This window comes from Apium graveolens, chromosome 11 (genome assembly GCF_009905375.1).
Source record: "Apium graveolens cultivar Ventura chromosome 11, ASM990537v1, whole genome shotgun sequence".
NCBI classification, from domain to species: domain Eukaryota; kingdom Viridiplantae; phylum Streptophyta; class Magnoliopsida; order Apiales; family Apiaceae; genus Apium; species Apium graveolens.
Window position 1 is genome coordinate 10,278,274 of NC_133657.1, and position 23,748 is coordinate 10,302,021.

The following is a 23,748-nucleotide window of genomic DNA, read 5'->3' on the forward strand; positions in this document are numbered from 1 at the left end:
GTGTAGATGGTTCTCCAAACTGGTTTGTAATAGGCCTAGGGTTGTTTCCTGGAGTAGTTGGGCTGTTCTGCCCACTTGTGGTTACATTACAACATTACACTCTCCATTTGTCTTTATATATTATCAGTTTGGCAAAAAAAAAATTGATTAACCTATTCCTTCTGACTTGCTTGAGATTTGAGATTCATGCATTGCTGACGGATATTGATGATTTGGATGTATCACTCACTTATATGATCGGTTGTATTGATTTGGCGACCCAAGTATTGAGCTGAATGCTCACTTGTATGATCGATTGTATTGATTTGGCGACCCGAATATTGAAAGTTGTACATCAACTATCATAGTATCCATTAAATGTAAATGTGGAACACAATTACATAATGTCGTGAACTCGTGCATAGTGTTCTGATAATTTTTAGAATATGTTGGACTCACAATGTACAATGCTTGAGGTTCCGATTGGCCATGTTCTTTAAACAGATTGGATAACTAATGAAAACATTTTTGCCATTCTAAAGATCAAAATTCGGCTGGAAGCAATGGGTCTCACTCAATTTTCCACGCATAAAGAAGAAGGCAATATTGTGGGGCTCTGGAGTAGCCGAGGGTGGAGTAATACTTGCTGTCGCCACTGCAGTCACTGCCATCATCGTGGAAACCACTGTGAGCACTACTTTTATCATCCCTGTCACATTCCGGATCCAGGCCCCCAGGCTTGAAAATGAACAATCCATAATTAGATCCAGGGTCGGAAAATAACCAGGCGTATACATCCCAGTAGACTTGTACTGGCTGCTGATTAATCAATATCGTCTCGTTCCCCCTGAATTTCCATTGCAAATTCTTAATGTTGATAAGAATAATCCCATCTATGCTAATCCACATTTCAGGGTCTCTAGGTCCAGAAGTTGAACTCTCTACAATAATATCATGCTCCCTGTTCTTATTGTCCAATTTTGCGCGAGTAACAAAGCTTTTCTTCCCATATACATGTTCCTTCTTGTAAACCAGAATTGCATCAATCAAGGCAGGTCTGGCTTTAATTCTCTTGTAAGCTTTTTTACTGTAGTCCCCCAGCAGTAAAATCACCTCTTCTTCAGATACAAGAGCGACATAATAATCTGTACATGGCTCAGGACTTCCTGTAAATTTGGCAGACCGAAGATCCCAATATGCCTCTATATAAATTCCATCGACTTCAAAGCCTTTGTAGCCTCTTTTGGCCCAAAAATGCCAAGGCTTTATGTCAATTTTGCACGTTTGGTGACGATTACTTTCAGCATCATCCACAGAAATAGTCAGCGAATTGCTCATCAGGTTCTTGTTCCATAGAATGGTAACGTTTCTCCAATAGCCCCCGATCGGTGCTTGATACCCACATGTAACGCTACTCTGACCATTTTTGTTTGGTGCAGATTGTCTTTGTGAAGGTTGCCTTCTTGGACTATAATAGGCCATTTGAAAGATTATTTTCTCTTGGCAAAATGCATGAGGAAGATTGAAACCAGAATATTTAAACAAAATTGACGATAAAAATGTTGCAACGAGTTGCGTCTGGTAATTTTCTCAGCATCATACATTGTCACGGAGCATCATCTGGAAACTAATATTTGACATGACATTGAGGAATACATGAACAAGAAGTTACACAACCATTCCCTTAAAGCAAAACCCGAAATTTATATCATACACATATATCAAAAGTCTCCGATAATTACAGATTAACAAAATTATACAGCACGGTGTGGCATGAAATGAAAATTTGGTTAAAGAGCTGTTGTAGGATTATTGGGTCAAGGACCTGGAAGTGGGATACCAGATTTTGTTTTCGGATAATAATTCTAAGGCCTGAGGCTCTAGGTAGGATGATCTCTAAATATGAGGGTCTAAAATTAGAACATATTTAAAAGGTTACTATTTGTAAGAGGAGAGTCTGATATATTGTACTGTTAAAGCCTTTCCTTTGCAAACTCTAACACCAAATTCTGTTGCATATGAAGGATGAAGTTTGGAAGAAATTTATTACTCATTTCCATAACCATAAGCCTTGTATAAACTTGGATATTCGAGATTGTGTGTTTCATATCTAGACAGGATTCAACATGATTGATGATGACCCATATTGGATGATATGATAATATATAGAACCAGTGGCGGAGCCTGAAAGTGAGCAGGGGCCAAATTTATTTTAAAAAAAGTTCTACAATTTTTGAAAAAAAATTAAAAGTTGACTGATGATGACTCATATTTGTGTATGGTATTTGCTGTACAGATAGTTTTTTGGGTTTTTGTATTTTATAGCACATGTGAGATGCGACCATTTTCAAAACTCATATATTAATGAAATGTATAGATGTTATATAATTGAAAAATATTGTATAATGTAAGATGCATTTTTTTAAATTTTGTATTTTCGTAAGAGGTGTATTTGAAAATGTTTAAAATTTTTAAATTTCATAATTGTTACCATATAACATGAAAATTCATTATTTGACAAAATCATATTAATCGATTACAAAAAAATTGATTTCATTTGTGTTAGTCACCTTAATTTCTTATATCTTATATGTATATATGTTTATATGTATGTATGTATGTATTTGAATGTTATTATGTTATTTGTGTGAAAATGAGTTATATGATAATTAATTTGACAAAGGAGTATATGTGTGTTGTGAACCTATAATTCAAGTATTATACGTATCTAAATAAGAATACGATATTTGTTTATTCCGTTCGAAATAGAGTTTCTTGTACTGTAATTGAAATAATTAAAATATTACACACGATATATTAAATGTGACAATAATAAATATATAATAATATTAGAATTTTAGTCTATACTTTTAAAAATACATATGTAATTATAAGTATAAGTTTTTAATATACTATAATGGAGTAGTAATAAATATATAATTATTAGTAATTAATGAGCTAAATGTAATTAATATATATGTTATTAAATTTGATATTTATTAATATATATTCATGAGGGGTACTTAAGTAATTTCAAAATTTTAAATTGTCTCAATGAATGGCGTAGTTGCTATATTATATATATATATATAATAGATCGATAGATTGAGTTCATTTGTATTAGTTACCTTAAATTCCTATATCTTGTATGTTTGTTTGTATGTGTATATGCATGCATGTTTGTTTGTATGTATGTATGTACGTATGCATGCATGTATGTATTTGAATGTTAAATGTGTGAAAATAACTTATACGATAATTAATTTGACAAGAGTACATTTGTATTGTGAACTTATAATACAAGTTTTATACATACCTAAATAAGAATACGATATTTGTTTTTTGTTCGAATTTAAGTTTCTTCTGTTGTAAATGAAATAATTAAAATGTGATATACGACATTAAATGCGATAATATAGATATATAAAAATATAATAATATTAGAATTTTAGCCTATACTAATAAAATACATATGTAATTATAAGTATAAGTATAAGTCTATTATACAATAATTGAGTAGTAATAAATATATATTTGTTAGTAATTAATGAGTTAGATGTAATTAATATATGTTTGTTATGCCCAAAAATTGGTATAAACAATATTCAGATTGAAATTGATAAAATAGGCAAAATCGAAAGAGAAACGCCTAAAATCTAGGAAAAGATAAGATTGACTTTCCATAAAAAAAGGCGCGCCCTAAGAACGCGCCCCATTGATTGAGTAACTAGGGGGCTCATTGAGAAAATTTATGCATTGAAAATTACTTAATTATCTCTCATAAATATGTCCTGATAAATATCAAATTTAATAACATTGTTGACGGAGGAATTTGGGAGCAACAAAACTTGAGGTTCGTAGCCGGAAACAAGATCTGTGATGGTGGTTCTTCGTCGGAAACGTGAACAGTAACCGGTGGATTCGATGAATAGTATTCGTCGGAAAAGATGAACAGTGTTTGGTGGTGATAATTATTGGGGGCTGAGATTGCTTAGGATTAGTGGTGGTTCCTTTGCGCTCTCGCTTCTCACCCCTCACAATGTGCCTACGGGGGGATCAAGCCCACGTAGTTCTTGGGGAACAAGAACTCTCTGAAATATGAATGCAACTTTGACATGCTACTTGGATGAACTCTCTGGAAGATTTAAGGAAGATGGAGAATGTTATTATTAACCTATTTGATGCAGGTACTCTATTGAAGAACTCCTTCCTGTAGCACGTCTACAGGAAAGGCGGTGTCCGTGGTCAGAGACCTCTAGGGGTATGCCTGGACTGAAGGCCTCCTCCTGTAGTCAATGGGTGTCCTCATTGGGGATGTGGGGTGAAATCTGGTGTGTGCTTTGGGAGCTCTGTCTCTGTAGTCAACGGGTGTCCTCGTTGGGAGACTTCAGAGTATCCTGCACTTTGCATCCAAAAGCTTGGGATCACTTGTCCTGCAATCTGGTAGGGGCTCCTTATCGGGGGACAAGGATGCGTCCCACATTTGGGGTGAACCACGGCTATACCTGCGTCCGCGGAGGAGAGAAACAGCTGGTAGCGGAGGGTTATCCTTGGCCAGGGAGATGCCTTATCCGTGAAGTCTCGAAGCCGTGAACGAGCCTTGGGCCTTTGTGGTTGGGCCTCATCGGCGGACATTCCTAAAGCTAGTAGAAGACAGTTTCCAGTGGGTTTCCTACTGGGCCTCAGGATAAGAAATCTAAGCCCGTTAGGTTTCTTGTTCCCCAAGAACTACGTGGGCTTGATCCCCCCGTAGGCATATTATGAGGGGTGAGAAGCGAGAGCGCAAAGGAGCCACCACTAACCCTAAGCAATCTCAGCCCCCAATAATTATCACCACCAAACACTGTTCATCTTTTCCGACGAATACTGTTCATCGAATCCACCGGTTACTGTTCACGTTTCCGACGAAGAACCGCCATCACGGATCTTGTTTCCGGCTACGAACCTCAAGTTTTGTTGCTCCCAAATTCCTCCGTTAACAAATTGGCGCTAGAAGGAGGGGCTAATCAAGATCTGCATCTGGGAGGAAGGATGTCTCAATATCATGATGAAAGTTTTTATGATGGAAGTTCTGAAGAAGATTCTGATCATGGCTATGAATATGAACCCTACGTTCCGCCAATGACTGATCGTCCCATGCCGGACGTTGGGGGACAGCCACCTGTGCTCATCAGCAACGCCGACTTGTTGGAACAACTGTATCGCATGGGCGATGCTTTGAATGGTTTCTATTCAAGGTTGAGCACTGTGGAACGGCGCAAGGCCAGGAGGGGTCTTCGCCGCAACTGAGCGACTCATGCACCTGGAAAAGCACCCATGACTGATAGGGATGCCTCAGCCGGCCATGGCCGCACTGAATGAGAGCGTGTGCCGATAACCCCGCGGCGCCTGGACTATTTTAATGACACGTCCCCAATCATCGAGCTAGTGGAAGAAGATGATGATGGACGGGAAAATCTGCGGACAGACACCCGGGGAGCCACCCATCCGCACCGGTCTGGACGTAGTCTCGAGGAACGCCGACAGGCGGAGTTATGCCGGAGAATCAGCAACGGGGCTTCGCAGCTTTGAAAGATCGCTTAGGGATCCACTTGGGCGATGATAATTTAAGAATGGTGTTACTTAAATGGCAGAAAGAAGCTGATCGTGGAGATGTGACGTCCCATGATACAACGCGTGTGCCCTTGAATTCTCAGGAAAATCAGGAGCGGCACCACGATCCAACGCGTGTGCCCCTGAATTCCCAGGAAAATCGGGAGCGGCACCGCGATCCAGCGCGTGTGCCCTTGAATTCCCAGGAAAATCGGGAGCGGCACCGCGATCATGAGAGAGCTCCTCCCCGCAGATCGCTGGATCGATATGGGCGTGGGTATGGAAACGATCGTTGGAGAAGGCCTTAATGGAGAGGAAGAGGTGGAGGCCGAGGTAGATATTTAGAGGGATACCGTCGCGACAATTACCGCGGTCACCTTGATTCCCGCTGGAATTACCAAGCAGATGGCTATGATTATGCGGAACATGATGATCACAGAAAGTAGAAAACTATGATCGCGGTACGGCTCGGGGCCGCGACCAAGATGGAGAATAGAATCAAGGGAGAAATCAAGGACGAAATCCTGAAGTAATTATGATACCCGAAGACGCCCAGAATACGAACCAGCAGCAAGCCCTTCCCGGAGGGAATCAAGTGGAGGTACCTCCATTACAGCCCCAAGGTCCGCAGTCTCAAATATAGACCATTTCAAGCGTGGGAACTTTCAATGTGGGAGATTTAAAAAGGCTACTTAACCACCTGGAAGGCAGGGTGACGGCCACAGCTGAAATCCCTTCCCCATTTTCGGTGGAAGTAAAAGAGGCACAGTTGTCGGCCGGGTATCGCAACACTACTAGCGATCTCCGTTTCCACGGAAACTCAGATCTGGTGGAATTTCTGGGTCATTTTAATATAGAGATGGACGTGTACCAAATCCCGGACTTGGCTCGATGCCGTCTCTTGGCGGCAACCTTTAGAGAAAGTGCCCAGCAGTGGTTTCAAAAGCTCGGGCCAGGAGTGATCACCTCATGGGATCAGATGAAGACTCTGTTCTTAACCAAGTTCCAAGCCGCGGTGAGATACGCGCCCTCTGTCACCACTCTTGCCAATGTTAGGCAAAGGAAAAATGAAAGCTTAACATCGTACTTCAAAAGGTTCAACGCTGAATCTACTAGCGTGAGGGGATCATCAGACGAAGCCCTGAAAAGCTTCTTGATCGCAGGATTAAGGGTTGACTCGGACTTTTGGAAGCACTTGCAAGGGAAAGACCCGTCTACTCTAGCAGATGTCTTCGCTTTAGCAGAATCTTTTAAAGCTATAGAACAATCTTTGGCAGAAGTGCAACCGACTTCACAGTCAAGTCAGAGAAGCAAAGGAAGGAAGAGGGATAGGTCTCCAAGCCCAAGGTACCGAAGAAGTAGTCGAAGCCTAGACCGGGTGAATACAGCAAGCACAAGGAGGGGATGGAGTCCTCCCTCAAACTATGACTACAGGACAAGCCGGTACACACCTTTGGTCACATCTATCGAGCATATCTACGAAGTAAACAAAAATAAAGGGCTATTTAGAAAACCTGAAGCTTTATCATCATGGCAAAGCAAAGACAAGAAAAAATATTGCGAATACCATGAATCATCTGGACATAACACGCATGAGTGCCGACATTTAAAAGATGAAATCGAAGCGCTTATCAAGGAAGGATACCTCGGAGAATGGGTAGTCAAGGAAGTAAGGAAGCACAAGGATGACAGAACAAGGGAAGAAGAAAGACGAGCCCCGCGCGGGTCGAACAATGATACCCTGGAGGAAAGTAAATTTTTCAGGGATGGCAGTATTCGAACAATCTACGGGGGAGATCCCGGGATGGAATGCAGCAACCGAGCCTTGGCAAGATACGCTAGGGATGCCCGGTTCAGGACTCTCACGGACATTCATAGGGTGGAAACTCGGCCGCCCAAAGTATTTAAGGGTGAGTCCATGGATATCACCTTCAGAGAAGCAGATGCCCGATGGGTACATCATCCCCAAAATGATGCGCTGGTTATTTCCATCCAAATCAGAACAAAAAATGTCCATAGAGCCTTCGTGGATAATGGAAGCTCGGCAAACATCCTCTATTACAACACCTTCAAAAAGATGGGACTACCTGATCGGGATATGTCGGGGGAAGACTCGTGGGTCTATGGTTTTTCAGGTGCAGAAGTTAGAGTCATGGGATCGATTCGGCTGCCATGTACTTTCAGGGAAAGCCCATTGTCGGTAACAAAGATGCTTGAATTTAAGGTCCTGAATTAGGAATCATCCCACAACGTGTTGTTGGGACGACCTTTTCTGCGGGAGATGAGAGCTATCACTTCAATCCACCACCTAACTATCAAATTTCCAACGCCAAATGGGGTGTGAAGTATCAGGGTTCCCAGTATGACTCTCAGGAGTGCTACAGGCAAGCTATGAAAGGCTTTAGAAAAGACTCACATGCCGAAGATACTCCGGACGTAGATCAAGAAAAAAGCATTGAGCAACCAATCGAGAAAATCCGAGTCCACTATTATGTTGAGCAAGAAGATGAGCATCCCTCCGGGTTGCCCCCAACAATGTTGTACTTGGAAGACGCGATCAGAATTGAAATGTTGGAAGAAGAGGAGGCGATGGATACCATAGTCCAAACAGATTTCCATGGGGAATGGTTAGAAGGGAGATTCGATGTCTTGCAAAGCCTCGAACAGGATGATGCCCTTCCCCCTGAAGGAGCACCCTTACCCGCAAAACATACTAAAGAAGTAGATGCCCCTGCTATGCAAGGCACGCCTTCTAAAGAAGTCGACGCTCCTCTACAAGATAATGAAATTCGTGATTCGCCCGACCTGGATCCCCGGATACTAATGCCGACGGAAAAGATGGGGTCAGCAGAAGATACGATCGAAATCCCTGTCGATGAAAAAGATCCGAGTAAGGTTTTGAGAATAGGATCCCAGTTGGCACCAAGGTTGAAGGAAGGTCTTTCAATATTTCTGTTGGCGAACCTTGATGTATTTGCATGGAGGCATTCTGATATGGTAGGAATTGATCCAGAGATAATGTGTCACCGATTGAATATCGACCCCGAGCATAAGGGGGTTCGATAAAAATAAAGGGCCGTAAGCGGAGAGAGAACTATAGCCCTAGCAGAGGAAGTAGATAGGCTCTTGGATGTCGGACTAATCCGGGAATCCTTCTACCCAGAATGGCTAGCAAACCCGGTGTTGGTAAAAAAGCCCAACGGCAAATGGTGAACATGCGTGGATTTCACCGATCTAAATAAGGCGTGCTCGAAAGATAGTTTTCCCTTACCAAGAATTGATCAGTTGGTCGACGCCACGGCAGGACATGCCTTGCTCAGCTTCATGGACGCATACTCCGGGTATAACCAAATCCTTATGTATGAGCCGGACCAGGAGCACACCTCTTTTATCACTGATAGAGGGCTCTACTGCTATATCGGAATGCCATTTGGTCTGATCAACGCCGACGTCACTTATCAAAGATTAGTAAACAAAATGTTCAAGAAGCAGATTGGGAAAACAATGGAAGTGTATGTGGATGACATGCTCGTAAAATCAAAAAAGGCGGAAGACCATATCGCCTACTTAGCTGAAATGTTCCATATTCTGAGAAAATATAAGATGAAACTAAACCCGCAGAAGTGTGTGTTCGGCGTGGAGTCGGGAAAATTCTCGGGATTCATGGTCAACCACCGGGGGATTGAGGCTAACCCGGCAAAAATCAAAGTTCTGCTAGATATGAAATCTCCCACCAGCGTCAAACAAGTACAGAGCCTGAGGGGAAGGATTGCGGCCCTGAATCGATTTGTCTCAAAGTCATCGGATAGGTGCAAAGAATTCTTCAAGGCAATCAAAGGAATGGGGAATGATTTCTTGTGGACTCCTGAGTATGAAGAAGCTTTTCTGAAAATCAAATAGCAGTTGGGAAATCCTCCGATATTGGCCAAACTAGAAGACGGAGAGACATTGATTCTTTATTTGGCGGTGTCGGAATATTCCGTCAGCGCGGTATTGGTAAATGAAGAAGCAAGCCACCAGTGGCCCATATACTATGTGAGCAAAAGGTTGTTGGATGCAGAAACCAGATATACCAACATGGAGAAACTAGTGTACGCACTTATTCTTGCAGCACGAAAGCTAAGACCATACTTTCAGGCTCACCGAATAGAATTTCGCACCGCTTATCCGCTTCGGCATATTCTACATAAACCCGAATCGTCAGGGAGAATTTTAAAATGGGCAGTGGAGCTGGGACAATTCGATTTGGAATATTGTGTTAGGTCACACTTTCACTGTAGAGGGGGTGAATACAGTGTTTATTACAATCAAATCAAACTTCAAGAACTTATGTAACAGAAAACAAACTTTATTGAAACAATAAACTCTGTTACAATCTGGAACTGTTATCTCTCAGTGATGAACAAAATATCACGAGAGCTGCTAGGGTTACAGTAAATAATATTCTCGATAATGATAACACTTATAGTGTAAACCCTATGTCTGTGTTTATATATTACACAGTTACAAGATAATCGCTAATTAATATGGAATATAATTCTGCTTCCTAATATATATCAATCAGATATCTTTTATTCCAAGTATTCCATTCTTCACGGAATTCCTTCTTCATGCATATCTCTTCTTATGTTTATCTTGATCTTCTTAACTTCAATCAGCTACTGTCCTTATCTGATCGTCCTTCAGCACTTAAGTTCTGATATCTATCTCCTGATAACATAAGTACTGATATCCCTTAAGTTCTGTCGTCCAGTATAAGTACTGATCAGTTAAGTACTGATTTGTTCTGTTCAAATAAGATCTGAAATCTAAACATAAAACATATTAGCCATGACATTATCAAATATATCTAACAATCTCCCCCAACTTGTAAATTAGCAAAATATACAAGTTTAACAGATATTTGATGATGTCAAAAACATTAAGTACAAATGCATGAGAAATAGACAAGATAACTACAACTTACAGTCCTTAAAGCTTTTACCAATTCAACTTCTGATAACAACTTTGGTCTGTATACACATCAGAATTTAAGTAGTTGTAGATCTTTGACTTGGCTTCATCATTTTCTGATCTCTCTAATGTCAGGAGTTGTTCTGAGATAATTCTTCAACAAACATTTCTCAGCATATCTGAGTTCATCAATCATTCTCCGTTTGACATCTTTAAGCTCTGCAGTATCTTCACCAGTTTGAAATATTGCAGCTCTGAGATCATTAATCTTTGCTCTTCTCAACTCCCGATCTAGTCTTATGACATAAGCTTTGTTAGACTCTAGATTGAATTCAAGCCCCTTAATACCAAGATATGTTCTGATCTGTGCAGTATTAGGCTTCATATCAACAATATCACCATTGTGATTTCTGTACTTTGGAACATATCTGCTGTCAGACTTAACAGAATAAAGTCTTTTCTGTCTCTGAATCTGTTCTTTTAAGTAGTTTGCAGCAGTCTCGGTTATTCTGTCATCCACTTGAAGTAAGAAAAGTACATGCTCCAATTCTTCAAAATACTTCAAAGGAATGGCATTTTGTCTTATATGATAAACCCTACCATCTGTCATGAAATACAACATGATGTATTCTTTCAAGTAGGTATGGTAAACCATCTGTACAGATTCTAGTTGATTCAATCTCTCAGGAGTTGCTCCAATACCTGGTTCACTCAAGGAAGTTAGATCATCGGTAGTGTTGTGTACTCTTCTTTCATCAGCACTTCCCAATCCAGTTTTATCTCTTGCTTCCTTTCCAGTAACTACTCTAGCTTCAAAACGACTTGCAGTAGTCTTCAAAGGTTGAGTTTGTTTTGCTTTAGTGAATCCTGGTAGGAGTGTATTTGATTTATTTTCTGATATCAAGTTAACTTGAGCACTGTCAGAGGTTACTTGCTTCTTCTGAATATCAGAACTTACAATTTCTTGACTCTGAACAACTTGAGCCATGTCAGAGGTTGTTTTAAGAACTTTTCTTGAAGTCAGAGCAAGATCATCTTTTCCATCAGTAATTTCTTCTTCCTCAGGAGGTACATAAGGCTTGATAGGTTCACCAACCTTTTCTTTACCCTTGGATCTTGGATCTATCTGTGGTTGTGATCTAGCCAAAGTTTCTTCAGTATGTATCCTTTCTTTGATCACAATGCCTTTAGGTTTTGGAAGTAACTTTTTACCAGAAGCTTCAGATTTAGATGTGACTTTCTCTGATTTAAGTCTGGCTTCTTCTTCCTTTAAACTTTCCAAGTCCATCCCTGGATTTTCTTGAAGAAATAACTGTCTTGACATTTCCTCATCAAGATCTAGAAGTTCATCAGAACTTATCCTTTTACCAGCAGCAGAACTTATTCTTTTCCCAGTATCAGAACTTGTTCTGTGACTAGCTTGTCTTGATGTAAACCTTCTACCTTGACTATGACCACTACCCATTCCAGAGTTTCCTTGGTCATCTTTTCCATCATCCTTTCCTTGCAGTGACTTGTTGGTTTTGCATTTGGACTTAATTACCTTCTCCCCCTTTTTGGCATCAGTAGGTAATAAAAGAGAGATAAGTAGTTCCACTGAGGTCTGGATTTCAGTAAGTTGCGATTGCTAAGAAGCTTGATTTGTCAGAATTTGATCAATCTGAGCTTGTTGCTTCTCTTGAGTTTTCTCAATATAAGCAACCCTGTCAATGGTAGGTTGGAAGAACTTTTTCTTATCAATTTTCCAAACTTGTTCCTGTTTGATAAAGTTCTCCTGAATCTTGTGTAGCTCTGCATGAGTGTTGGAATGAAGACCTTGTAGATGTTTAGTACTCAATGCAGTGACTCTAAGCTGGGTTTTAAAATCATCAGAATGTAACATTTCATCAGCTTTAGTCAAGTGCTCAGCAAGATGTAAAGCATTTGGAACACATGAAACTGAGTTCCATTCCTTAGTCCACTCCTGACCTGCAGGAGTTTCACTCCAAGGTACTGGTGCATCCCTGATAACAAACTCCTTTACCAGTTCAGACTTAGGAAGAGTCAGTAGAGGAGTATGTCCTGAAGGACCTGCTTCATCAGCATCTACAGTTGTAGCAGCCTCACCAGTATCTCCAACATTTGCAGCATCAGAACTTAGAGAATCAGTATCTTCTGATAAGACAACTGTGTGAGTAGCAATGGAGGCTTCAACATCCTCTAATTGCTGATCTGATACTAAGTTCTGATCAACAGCCATATCCTGATGCTCACCTAAAATCTGATCATCAGCATCTTGATGCAGAGAAGGTGTTAGTGATAACTCAGGAGTTTGAACAGCATCAGTAACAGGTGTTGTGGAAGGATTATTTGCTGTTGGAGCTTCTAAGAAAAATATTTCAGGCACAACCAGGTTCTGAATATCAATTTCAGCATTTGTGCCTGGATCAACAAGAGACATAGAAGGTGAATTAGCCTTGTCAGATACAGGTTCCTAAGATGGAGTTGATGGAGAAGAAGTGACTGGAGCAAATTCCTTGTCTTGTGAGATCAGAGATTCCTGATCCCCTTCCTTAGATGCTTCCTCCTCATCATCTGAAACTGGCCTTTGTGCCCTCTGTTTCTTGTACTTCCTTGTTGATTTGGATTCCTTGGGAGTTTCAGGAACCGTCATACGTCTAAGCCTCTTGAGAAGCCTAGAACCCCCAATTGCAGAATCCGTCTGAGAAGTCGCCTTCTCAGCTTCATTTACCACAGGTTCTGAAGAAGGAATATGATCCTCAGAATCTGATTCATCTCTCAAAGAAACAGTGGACTGTTCAAGTACAAAACCATTAATCCTAATCATAGTGACTATTAATCTTCCACTTCAACATATGCGAGTACAAACTGAGACTGTTATGAAATTTCATTCAAAGATAAGCCAAGTAAAGGATTAGACTGAGAAATCAGAACTTAGACCTATACCAGAACTTAACAGTCATCAGAACATAATTTCTTAACTCGAAAAAGGAATGCTCATCTTAGTAAATACTCATACAAGTTCTTAGTTATGAACGTCAGGACTTAATCATCAGACCATATAACTAGAACATGTCCTCAGAATTTGTGCAAAAATGACACAATGACTGTTTATCTAAAATAACATAGACCACCACAGAAATTTTCATCATTCAGATGGAGTGATTAGTGTGTGCATTAAGCTAAATAACAGACAAAGAGTAAAGTCTGATCTACTTCAGTACATCTTAGAAATAAGTCATAATTAAAATTTTGCTAAAGAGCTGTCATTATCCTGAAACCTACTGATAAATGAGTTCATGCATGAGTCCACCTCAACTGTTTTTGTGCTAATTTTATGCATCTTTAAAATTCTCTTTTACAGTGGCTTCTCAGTGTAAGTGAGTCACGACTGCTTATCAGAATTTATGCTATTATCAGAGTATTTCTCCAGTAATCATAGAGTGTGAAAAGTCACCAAGAAAATATTTTGCTTTTCTAATGCATATTTACTTAATACCAGCAATGCACTTGGGTCGTCCCTTTCACATTTTTACTCTAGATCTCAAAGGAGTACCTGATTTTATTCTTTGATTTTTTTTTTTTTAATAAGAGAGGTCTATCAGCACTTAGTACATTCAGCAGTTTTACTAGTATCAGAACTTAACAGATGAGTAGCATTATTCTAATTTGTGACTTAGTAATAAGATATACAAAGTAAACTTAACTAAGCTCAGTTATCAGAATTTGCTAGTGTCATAAGATTTCCACTGAAATAATTACTTCTTCCATGGAATCATTTGTTTATTGAAGATTACTAGATCAGTATCTAGCACAGTTATCCTCATAGGATTGAATAGTTACTGAAACAGACATATCACTTATCAGAGTTTAGAAACATATATCAGACAATAGTCAGTACTTAAAGACATTTATCAATTAATGCACAGAATATACAAAGAGATTAATTCTGTAAATACTGATCATAAAGTCTGATAACATAGAACAAGTTTAAGCAGATTTAGAGAAAGAACCTGAAATCATTCCAAGTTCATTTACCAATTTTGTAAAGGTAGCTTCACACAGTGGTTTTGTGAAGATATCTGCTACTTGTTGATCTGTGGGAACAAAATGCAATTCCACTGTACCTTCATCCACATGTTCCCTGATGAAATGGTACCTGATGCTGATGTGCTTTGTCATAGAGTGTTGAACTGGATTACCTGTCATAGCAATAGCACTTTGATTATCACAGTAAATAGGGATTTTGAAATATGTTAACCCATAATCCAGTAACTGATTCTTCATCCAGAGAATCTGTGCACAGCAGCTTCCTGCAGCAATATACTCTGCTTCTGCAGTTGATGTGGAAATTGACTTTTGTTTCTTGCTATACCAAGAAACCAACCTGCCTCCAAGAAACTGGCAGCTACCACTTGTGCTTTTCCTGTCAATTTTGCAACCTGCAAAATCTGCATCTGAGTAACCTATTAATTTAAAATCTGATTCTCTAGGATACCATAATCCTAGATCAGCTGTTCCTTTAAGATACTTAAAGATTCTTTTTACAGCTGTTAAGTGAGGTTCTCTTGGATCTGCTTGAAATCTTGCACAAAGACAGTAGCAAACATGATATCTGGTCTACTAGCAGTTAGATAGAGAAGTGAGCCAATCATACCTCTGTAATCAGTAATATCTACTGAATTACCAGTATCCTTATCCAGTTTTGTTGCAGTGGCCATGGGAGTGGATGCACTTGAATAGTCTTGCATTCCAAATTTCTTCAGCAAGTTTCTGGTGTACTTAGATTGACAAATAAAAGTTCCTTCTTCACTCTGTTTGACTTGAAGGCCCAGAAAATAACTGAGTTCTCCCATCATACTCATCTGATATCTTGACTGCATTAGTTTGGCAAACTTTTTTCAAAGTTTGTCATTTGGAGACCCAAAAATAATATCATCAACATAAATCTGGATCAAAAGTAAATCCTTGCCATGGTTGAGATAGAACAGTGTTTTGTCAATAATTCCTCTGTTGAATCCACTTTCCAGAAGAAACTGAGCTAAAGTCTCATACCATGCTCTAGGAGCTTGCTTAAGTCCATAAAGTGCTTTATCAAGCCTGTAGACATAATTTGGATGTTTGGAATCTACAAAGCCTGGAGGTTGTTCAACATATACTTCCTCTTCCAATTCTCCATTGAGAAAAGCACTTTTCAAATCCATTTGAAAGACAGTAAACTTTTTGTGAGCAGCATAAGCCATGAATATCCTTATGGCTTCTAACCTAGCAACTGGAGCAAATGTTTCATCATAGTCAATTCCCTCCTGTTGAGAATATCCTTTTGCAACCAGCCTTGCCTTGTTCCTTACAATTATGTCATCACTGTCAGTTTTGTTTCTGAATACCCACTCTGTACCAACAACCGATCTATTCTTAGGTCTTGGCACTAAGGTCCAGACTTTGTTTCTTTCAAATTCATTCAACTCTTCCTGCATTGCTTGCACCCAATCAGCATCTTGAAGAGCTTCTTCCACTTTCTTTGGCTCAGACTGAGAGAGAAAAGAATTGTAAAGACATTCATTCGAAGTACCTGTTCTAGTTCTGACACCTGCCTCAGGATTTCCAATTATCAAATCAGGTGTATGTGATTTTGTCCACTTCCTTGCAGATGGAAGATTTTCTCTAGAACTGGATGCTCCCCCATGATTCATGCTGTCTTCGGTTTCATTTTCTGATGCTCCCCCTGAAACTATGCTCTCTGAGTTGGATCCTTCAGTATTTAGCTTTTCAGTACTGTCAGTACTTGACTTATCAGAACTTGACGAATCAGAATTTGAAGAGCCAGATGTATGTTCTGATGCTTCTTGAGATGTGATAATATCTTGAGTATGCTCCCCCTGCATTGGTGCATCTTCCTTTGACGTAGTCACCACAGTTTCAATAACATCAGAGTTTAATCCATCAGAATTTACAGTATCAGGACTTAGACTGTCAGGACTTGAGGTATCAGAATATGAATCTTCATTTTCAAATCTCAGCTGATCATGATCAATGCAATCTTCAAGTCCAGTGATCTTCTTGTCATCAAAAGAGACATTGATAGATTCCATGACCACTTTTGTTCTCAAATTATAGACTCTGAAGGCTTTTGTAGAAAGTGGATATCCAACAAAGATTCCTTCATCAGCTTTTAGATCAAACTTGGATAGCTGTTCAGGATGAGTCTTGAGAACAAAACACTTACATCCAAATACATGAAAGTATTTGAGATTTGGTTTCTTGTTCTTCACCATCTCATATGGTGTTTTTCCATGCTTGTTAATAAGTGTTGCATTTTGAGTAAAACAAGCAGTCTGCACAGCTTCAGCCCAGAAATAGGTTGGAAGCTTTGCTTCTTCAAGCATTGTTCGTGCAGCTTCAATGAGAGTTCTATTCTTCCTTTCAACAACTCCATTTTGCTGTGGAGTTCCAGGAGCAGAAAATTCCTGCTTTATTCCATGATTTTTGCAGAACTCTTCCATTATCAGATTCTTGAATTCAGTGCCATTATCACTCCTCAAAATTTTCACAGAATTTTTGATCAATTTATCCAGATGTTTGACATGATCAATCAGGATAGATGCAGTTTCACTTTTTGTGTGCAAGAAATACACCCATGTGTATCTGGTGAACTCATCTACTATGACCAATGCATATTTCTTCTTTGCAATAGACATGACATTCACTGGACCAAATAGATCAACATGAAGTAGATAATAAGGCTCAAGAATTGATGATTCAGTCTTGCTCTTGAACGAAGATTTTCTTTGTTTAGCCTTCTGACATGAGTCACAAAGACCATCAGGAACAAACACTGATTTTGGCAGTCCTCTCACAAGATCTTTCTTGATCAGTTCATTTATCTTGTTGAAATTTAAATGAGAGAGTTTCTTGTGCCAATTCCAGCTTTCTTCAGTTGAGGCTCTACTCACTAAACAGATTGCAGAACCATCAGAACTTGTTGAAAGCTTAGCTTCATAAATGTTACCACGCCTGAATCCCTTCAGAACAATTTTTTCTTTAGATTTACTAACTATTTCACAATGTTCTGCAAAGAAATCAACATGATAACCTCTGTCACAGATTTGACTTATACTCAGTAAGTTGTGTTTAAGTCCTGAGACCAGAGCTACATCTTTAATGATGACATTCCCAAAATTGATATTGCCATATCCCAAAGTTTTTCCAATGTTGCCATCTCCATAAGAAACACTTGGGCCAGCTTTCTCCACAAAGTCTGATAGCAGGGCCTTATTTCCAGTCATATGTCCTGAACATCCACTGTCCAGAACTAAAATATTTTTCCTGTTGCCCTGCAATCAAAAAGACCACTAATTATTAGTTTTAAGGACCCAGACTTGCTTGGATCCTTTGGCCTTTTTAGGTTTGTTAACATTTGCAGCGGATTTAGCATCAGATTTTATGTTAACAGTTTTCTTATCAGAACTTATACTACCAGACTTTGAATCAGAACTTACACTAGAAGGAACAACAGAAACTTTCTTTAAAGAAGGTTTTATTTGATAATAATCATAGTACAAACTATGATATTCCTTACAAGTATAAATGGAATGCCATAAACTACCACAATGAAAACAAGGATCTTGTGGTTTGTATCTAACAGACTGACTCCTAACTCCTGATTTTGTAGATAAGGAGTTAATATTCTTATTCTTCCTGCAAAAAGAAGCCAGATGGTTAGAACTTCCACAGTTATGACACGCTTTCCTAGGAGCATCATGAACAGATTTATAGTTATTGCTTTTATTTACACCTTCCTTTCCATTCCTGTTTTTCCTAGGTGATTTTACCTTGTTTGCATTCTTAACATCTTTCAGCTTATGCTTAAGCTGCTTCTTTGTCATTAAGCCTATGTTAACTTCAGCTGTCTTTTCCTGTTTTAGTTTGTCAGAAGCTGATTCCTTTTTAACTTCTGATTTCTCATTTTTAGATTTTTCAGTTACAAACTTAACAGGTTTTAACTTTGGCTTTTGCTTATCAACAGGCTTAATTTCTACAGTTCCTTTTTCATTTTTATTTTCTCCATAACCTAAGCCCTCTTTCCAGTTTCCACTGCTTAGCAAATTTTGAGTTGTTTTGCCAGAGTTAGTCCAAGTTCTGATAATCTCTCTCTCCTTTTCTAACTCAGTTTTTAGAGATTCATTCATTTTTAGCACTTCATCCCTAACATAAAAAGCATCATCTCTATCCTTCTGAGTTTGATGGAACATGACTAACTCTTTTTCTAAGAAATCATTTCTTTTCCTAAAAGCAAGATTTTCAGAAGTTAATCTTTCACATGTTAAAGTTTGATCTCTATAACTAACAAACATGGTTTTAAGATATCTTCTCAACTCATTAATATCATCAGTATGAAAAGCATAAGTAGTCTGAGGTACCTTTGTTTCAGCAGCTTCAGAACTGCTCTCAGAACTTGATTTATCAGCATTTGCCATCAATGCATAGTTCTCCTCACTTTCAGAGTCTGAGGTGTCTGTCCAGCTTTTCTGCTTTGTGACAAGAGCTTTGCCTTTGTCACTCTTGGTCTTCTTGCAATCAGGAGATATGTGGCCTTTCTCACCACAATTATAACATTTAACATTAGCGTAATCTCCTCTGTCAGACTTTCCTCCTCTTCCTTCAGATCTTCTGAAATTCTTCTTATCAGAACTTATGCCTTTCCTGGAAAACTTCTTTCCCTTCCTGAACTTCCTGTATGCAATCTTTGTGATTCCTTTTACCATAAGAGCACACAGCTTCATCATCTCCTCATCAGCATCAGTTTCAGGCAAGCTTTCAGAATCTGAGTTATCATCACTCTCAGAACTTGATGACTCAGTATCAGACTTTATGATAAGAGCTTTACCCTTGTCTTTCTTTGAGGAAGGTGGTTTGGGGGATTCCTCTTCAGCCTTGAGAGCAACTATCCTTGACTTTCCTCCTTTCCTCTTGCTTCTTTGTTCCATCTCAAGTTCATGAGTCTTGAGCATTCCATAGATTTCATCAAGAGTTGTTTCATCAAGATTGTAGTTGTCTCTTATTGTTGTTGCCTTCAAATCCCAACATTCAGGAAGAGCTAACAGGAATTTAAGGTTTGTATCTTCAAGATCATACTCCTTATTAACCAATGACAAGTCATTCAAGAGTTTGACAAATCTATCATATACATCAGTCAATGACTCATTAGTCCTAGAGTCAAAGTGTTCATACTCTTGAGTGAGTATTGTCTTCCTGTTCTTCTTAACTATTTCAGTTCCTTGACACCTTGTCTCCAGTGCATCCCATATCTCCTTAGCAGTCTTGCAGTTGATTACCCTGTTTGACATTACATTATCAATGGCACTATGCAATAAGTGTCGTACCTTGGCATCCTTACCAATAGATGCTATATCTTCAGCAGTGTAATCACTCTTTTCCTTTGGTACGGTTTTTGCTGCTTCACCTGCAACTACAACAGCGAGCTTGGTAGGTTTGTGAGGCCCTTCCTTGATTCTATCAAGGTATTCTGGATCTGTTGCTTCCAGAAACATGGTCATCCTTACCTTCCATATGGGATATTCAGATGGTCTCAATATGGGAACTCTGATAGTCTCATATCGACTCTGAGTTGATGTCTTTGATGATTCCTCAGTTTTGGTAGGCTTAGTTGGAGTTTCTGTGTCAGACATGATTGTGTTTGGATCTTTAACTGTATGTGTGTTAACAGAAGGCTCTGATACCACTTGTTAGGTCACACTTTCACTGTAGAGGGGGTGAATACAGTGTTTATTACAATCAAATCAAACTTCAAGAACTTATGTAACAGAAAACAAACTTTATTGAAACAATAAACTCTGTTACAATCTGGAACTGTTATCTCTCAGTGATGAACAAAATATCACGAGAGCTGCTAGGGTTACAGTAAATAATATTCTCGATAATGATAACACTTATAGTGTAAACCCTATGTCTGTGTTTATATATTACACAGTTACAAGATAATCGCTAATTGATATGGAATATAATTCTGCTTCCTAATATATATCAATCAGATATCTTTTATTCCAAGTATTCCATTCTTCACGGAATTCCTTCTTCATGCATATCTCTTCTTATGTTTATCTTGATCTTCTTAACTTCAATCAGCTACTGTCCTTATCCGATCGTCCTTCAGCACTTAAGTTCTGATATCTATCTCCTGATAACATAAGTACTGATATCCCTTAAGTTCTGTCGTCCAGTATAAGTACTGATCAGTTAAGTACTGATTTGTTCTGTTCAAATAAGATCTGAAATCTAAACATAAAACATATTAGCCATGACATTATCAAATATATCTAATATATTGTCCTCGCACGACAATTAAGGGACAAGCGCTGGCTGATTTCATACTTGAGTTCGATGCAGAAGTCGATGATAAGGCCATAGTGCTGGCAAAACCAACCTCGCAAGGAAGTCACCGGGATGAAAAGAGGCAGGAACTCCCACATCCTTGGTGGATATTACATGTGGACGGGGCCGTGAACAACAATGGATCAGGTGCCGAAATTATCTTGATCACTCCGGAGGGACACCGTTTGATGAGTGCTATCCATTTGAAGTTCTATGCTACTAACAATGATGCTGAGTATGAACCCTTGATCAACAGTCTGAAATTACCTCTGAAGGTAGGGGCCGTGAATCTGATAGTTCAGAGCGATTCTGAATTAGTTGTGAACTAGGTCAACGGAGGTTTCCAAGCCCGGGGACCACGAATAGAGCTATATATGAGATGTGCGCAACGCCTACTGAAAAAATTTCAAATGCCAGGCTAGAAAGCGTTCCGCGAGAAGAAAATAGTAATGCGGATGCTTTGGCCAAGATGGGGTCACAGATGGACAGCGTTCAACTTGGACAAATCCCTTTGGGAATCCAAGAAATCCCAAGTATCACAGAGGTGGAGGTGTTTCAGATGCAAGAAATCCCACAAGAAAGTTGGATGACCCCCATTCATAACTATATTCAAACAGGAGCTGTACCAGAAGACAAACTACAGGCTCGACGCCTTCATTACCAGGCCGCAAAGTATGTCGAATATGACGGGGTACTATACAAGAGAGGATTTAACCAGCCACTGTTACGTTGTGTGGATATGGAAGAAGGAAATTATATTCTCAGAGAGGTGCACGAAGGGATTTGTGGCAATCACTCGGGGGGTGGTTCCTTGGCATTAAAAGTGCTCAGACAAGGATATTACTGGCCGACTATAAAAGAAGATGCTTTCAATTTTGTCCGGGCTTGTGATCGTTACCAGCGATTCGCCAACTATTCCAACGCCCCGACATCTACCATTACCTCGTTGGCGAGTCCCTGGCCTTTTGTCATGTGGGAAATTAATCTCATTGGAGAGTTGCCCAAAGCAAAGGGGGGTGTGAAATACGCCGTGGTGGCTGTGGACTACTTCACCAAATGGGCAGAGGCTATGTCACTAGCCACGATCACGGCAAAGAAGATAAGGGATTTTGTGTTTAATTCCATAGTATGCAGGTTCGGTATCCCCTACAAACTCATCTCAGACAATGGAAAGCAGTTTGATAGTAAAGAGTTAAGGAAGCTCTGTGAGGACTTAATGATTAAAAAGGACTTCGCCGCGGTTTATCATTCGCAGAGTAATGGTCAGACAGAAGCCATAAACAAAATCATAAAACACACCTTGAAGGCAAAATTAGAAGAGAAAAAATGAGATTGGCCGGAAGAGATGCCCATGGTCCTTTGGTCTTACAATACGACCCCTAGATCGACCATAGGAGAAACCCCCTTTCTGCTGACTTATGGGTATGAGGCCATGGTTCCCGTGGAGGTAGGAGCGGGATCCCTACGGAGAGACGTGTTTGTCGAGGAAGATGCAGAAGTTAACCAGAGGCTCCACTTGGATCTGTTAGACGAAGCCCGAACGAACGCTCAATTGAAGCTTGCTACATATCAGCAGAGGGTCATAAGGTATTTCAATAAAAGTGTAAAATCCGTACCGTTCAAGGTTGGAGATCTTGTGTTGCGAAAGGTTTTGCCTAACACTAAGATAGCTCAGCACAGGTTGCTTGGAGCTAATTGGGAAGGACCGTACAAAGTTAAAGCTATACTCTGGAAGGGAACCTATCGCTTAGAAGATCTAGATGGTAAACTTATTCCTCGAGCATGGAATGCAGAACATTTATGGAAGTATTATCAGTAGGGTGTGGCTGTGTCCCCCTTGTTTTCTTATTTTGATTCTTATGTAATAGGCTAGTAGTAAATAAATTCCTCCTAGCCTAGGGGGTAGTACATGTGACTGCGAACCTTGGAACTAGCAGAAGGAAGAAAAAAAATTCAAATAATTTCCCCATAGAGCATAGTAGCCATGGGACTGGTGTAACTTATACACTAGAGCGCATTATCAATAAAAGGGAAAAGTTACTTCAAATTGCTTTATTTGCTTGACATAAAATTTCTCATCTGAAAAACATCAGAGGCGCGCCCTATTTTAAGGCGCGCCCTGTCTAATAATTTCTGCTTCATAATCAAGATAAACATGTACATGGACAACAAAATTAGCTAAAGCAAAAGCTAATCGGATTAAGGCGTGCCCTTGAACTGATAAGTAAATAAAAAATCGCGAAGGCATTACTGATAAGAAAAAGTATGTGTTATTTGCACCATGGCGCGCCCTCAAATTTAAGTGCTACGATAAAAGGGACGATAACAACTTCGAGATCACATAAAACACCGACAAATGTGCTAAATAAATAAGCTCTGATATCAAAGGGCGTGTCTTGTAGCAACATCAGTCATAATGTACTGACAAGATTTGTGATGATATAAGGGCGCGCCATCGTGAAAATATGAGTCATGTTTTTATAAATGGCCAAGTGAAAAATCAAAATGCCTTAACAAATTTTTATGCATATAGGGAAGAATAAAATTAACGTCGAGCCATACATGCAAAAGTAAAAGGGTAGCAGAAAGATAAGTCATACAACTTTGCACAGCATCAAAAGAGGGTTGGCTCCTCAGAAGTATTTGAAGTTTAAATTAAAATGAATCAAGGCGCGCCCTGAGACTGGTCTGTTGGAGGAATAGATTGAAGAGGAACAGTGGGATCAGCTTCAGGCGCGCCCTTGGGGACTTCCTCTTGTGGTGCGCCCTCACCTTCTTCCTCCTCCAGCCCAAGTTCTATCCTCATTGCCTTGATTTCAGCAGCATGCTCCT

General features: G+C 39.5%; 3 protein-coding genes across 3 annotated transcripts; 2 read left to right on the top strand and 1 right to left on the bottom strand.

The window, feature by feature from the left end:
* Positions 1-391: 391 nt before the first annotated feature.
* On the bottom strand, positions 392-2,082 carry LOC141698333 (uncharacterized). The gene has a single exon (XM_074503018.1). The coding sequence runs from the start codon at positions 1,459-1,461 to the stop codon at positions 550-552; it is 912 nt and encodes a 303-aa protein (XP_074359119.1). The 5' UTR covers positions 1,462-2,082; the 3' UTR covers positions 392-549.
* A 7,566-nt stretch (positions 2,083-9,648) lies between these two features.
* On the top strand, positions 9,649-21,245 carry LOC141695328 (uncharacterized). Its single transcript, XM_074499585.1, has 2 exons — positions 9,649-9,828; positions 20,892-21,245. Exons 1-2 carry the CDS (start codon positions 9,649-9,651, stop codon positions 21,243-21,245), a joined length of 534 nt encoding a protein of 177 aa, XP_074355686.1.
* Positions 21,246-22,348: 1,103 nt separating this feature from the next.
* LOC141695329 (uncharacterized) lies at positions 22,349-22,735 on the top strand. The gene has a single exon (XM_074499586.1). It carries the CDS (start codon positions 22,349-22,351, stop codon positions 22,733-22,735), a length of 387 nt encoding a protein of 128 aa, XP_074355687.1.
* Positions 22,736-23,748: the final 1,013 nt, after the last annotated feature.

Excerpts from the sequence above, each read along its gene's own strand:
- LOC141698333 (XM_074503018.1), bottom strand. The coding sequence starts at position 1,461 with ATGGCCTATTATAGTCCAAGAAGGCAACCTTCACAAAGACAATCTGCA.
- LOC141695328 (XM_074499585.1), top strand. The coding sequence starts at position 9,649 with ATGGAGAAACTAGTGTACGCACTTATTCTTGCAGCACGAAAGCTAAGA. Across the intron at positions 9,829-20,891 it reads AATTCGATTTGGAATATTGT|GGACAAGCGCTGGCTGATTT; the intron begins GTTAGGTCACAC and ends ACGACAATTAAG.
- LOC141695329 (XM_074499586.1), top strand. The coding sequence starts at position 22,349 with ATGGTTCCCGTGGAGGTAGGAGCGGGATCCCTACGGAGAGACGTGTTT.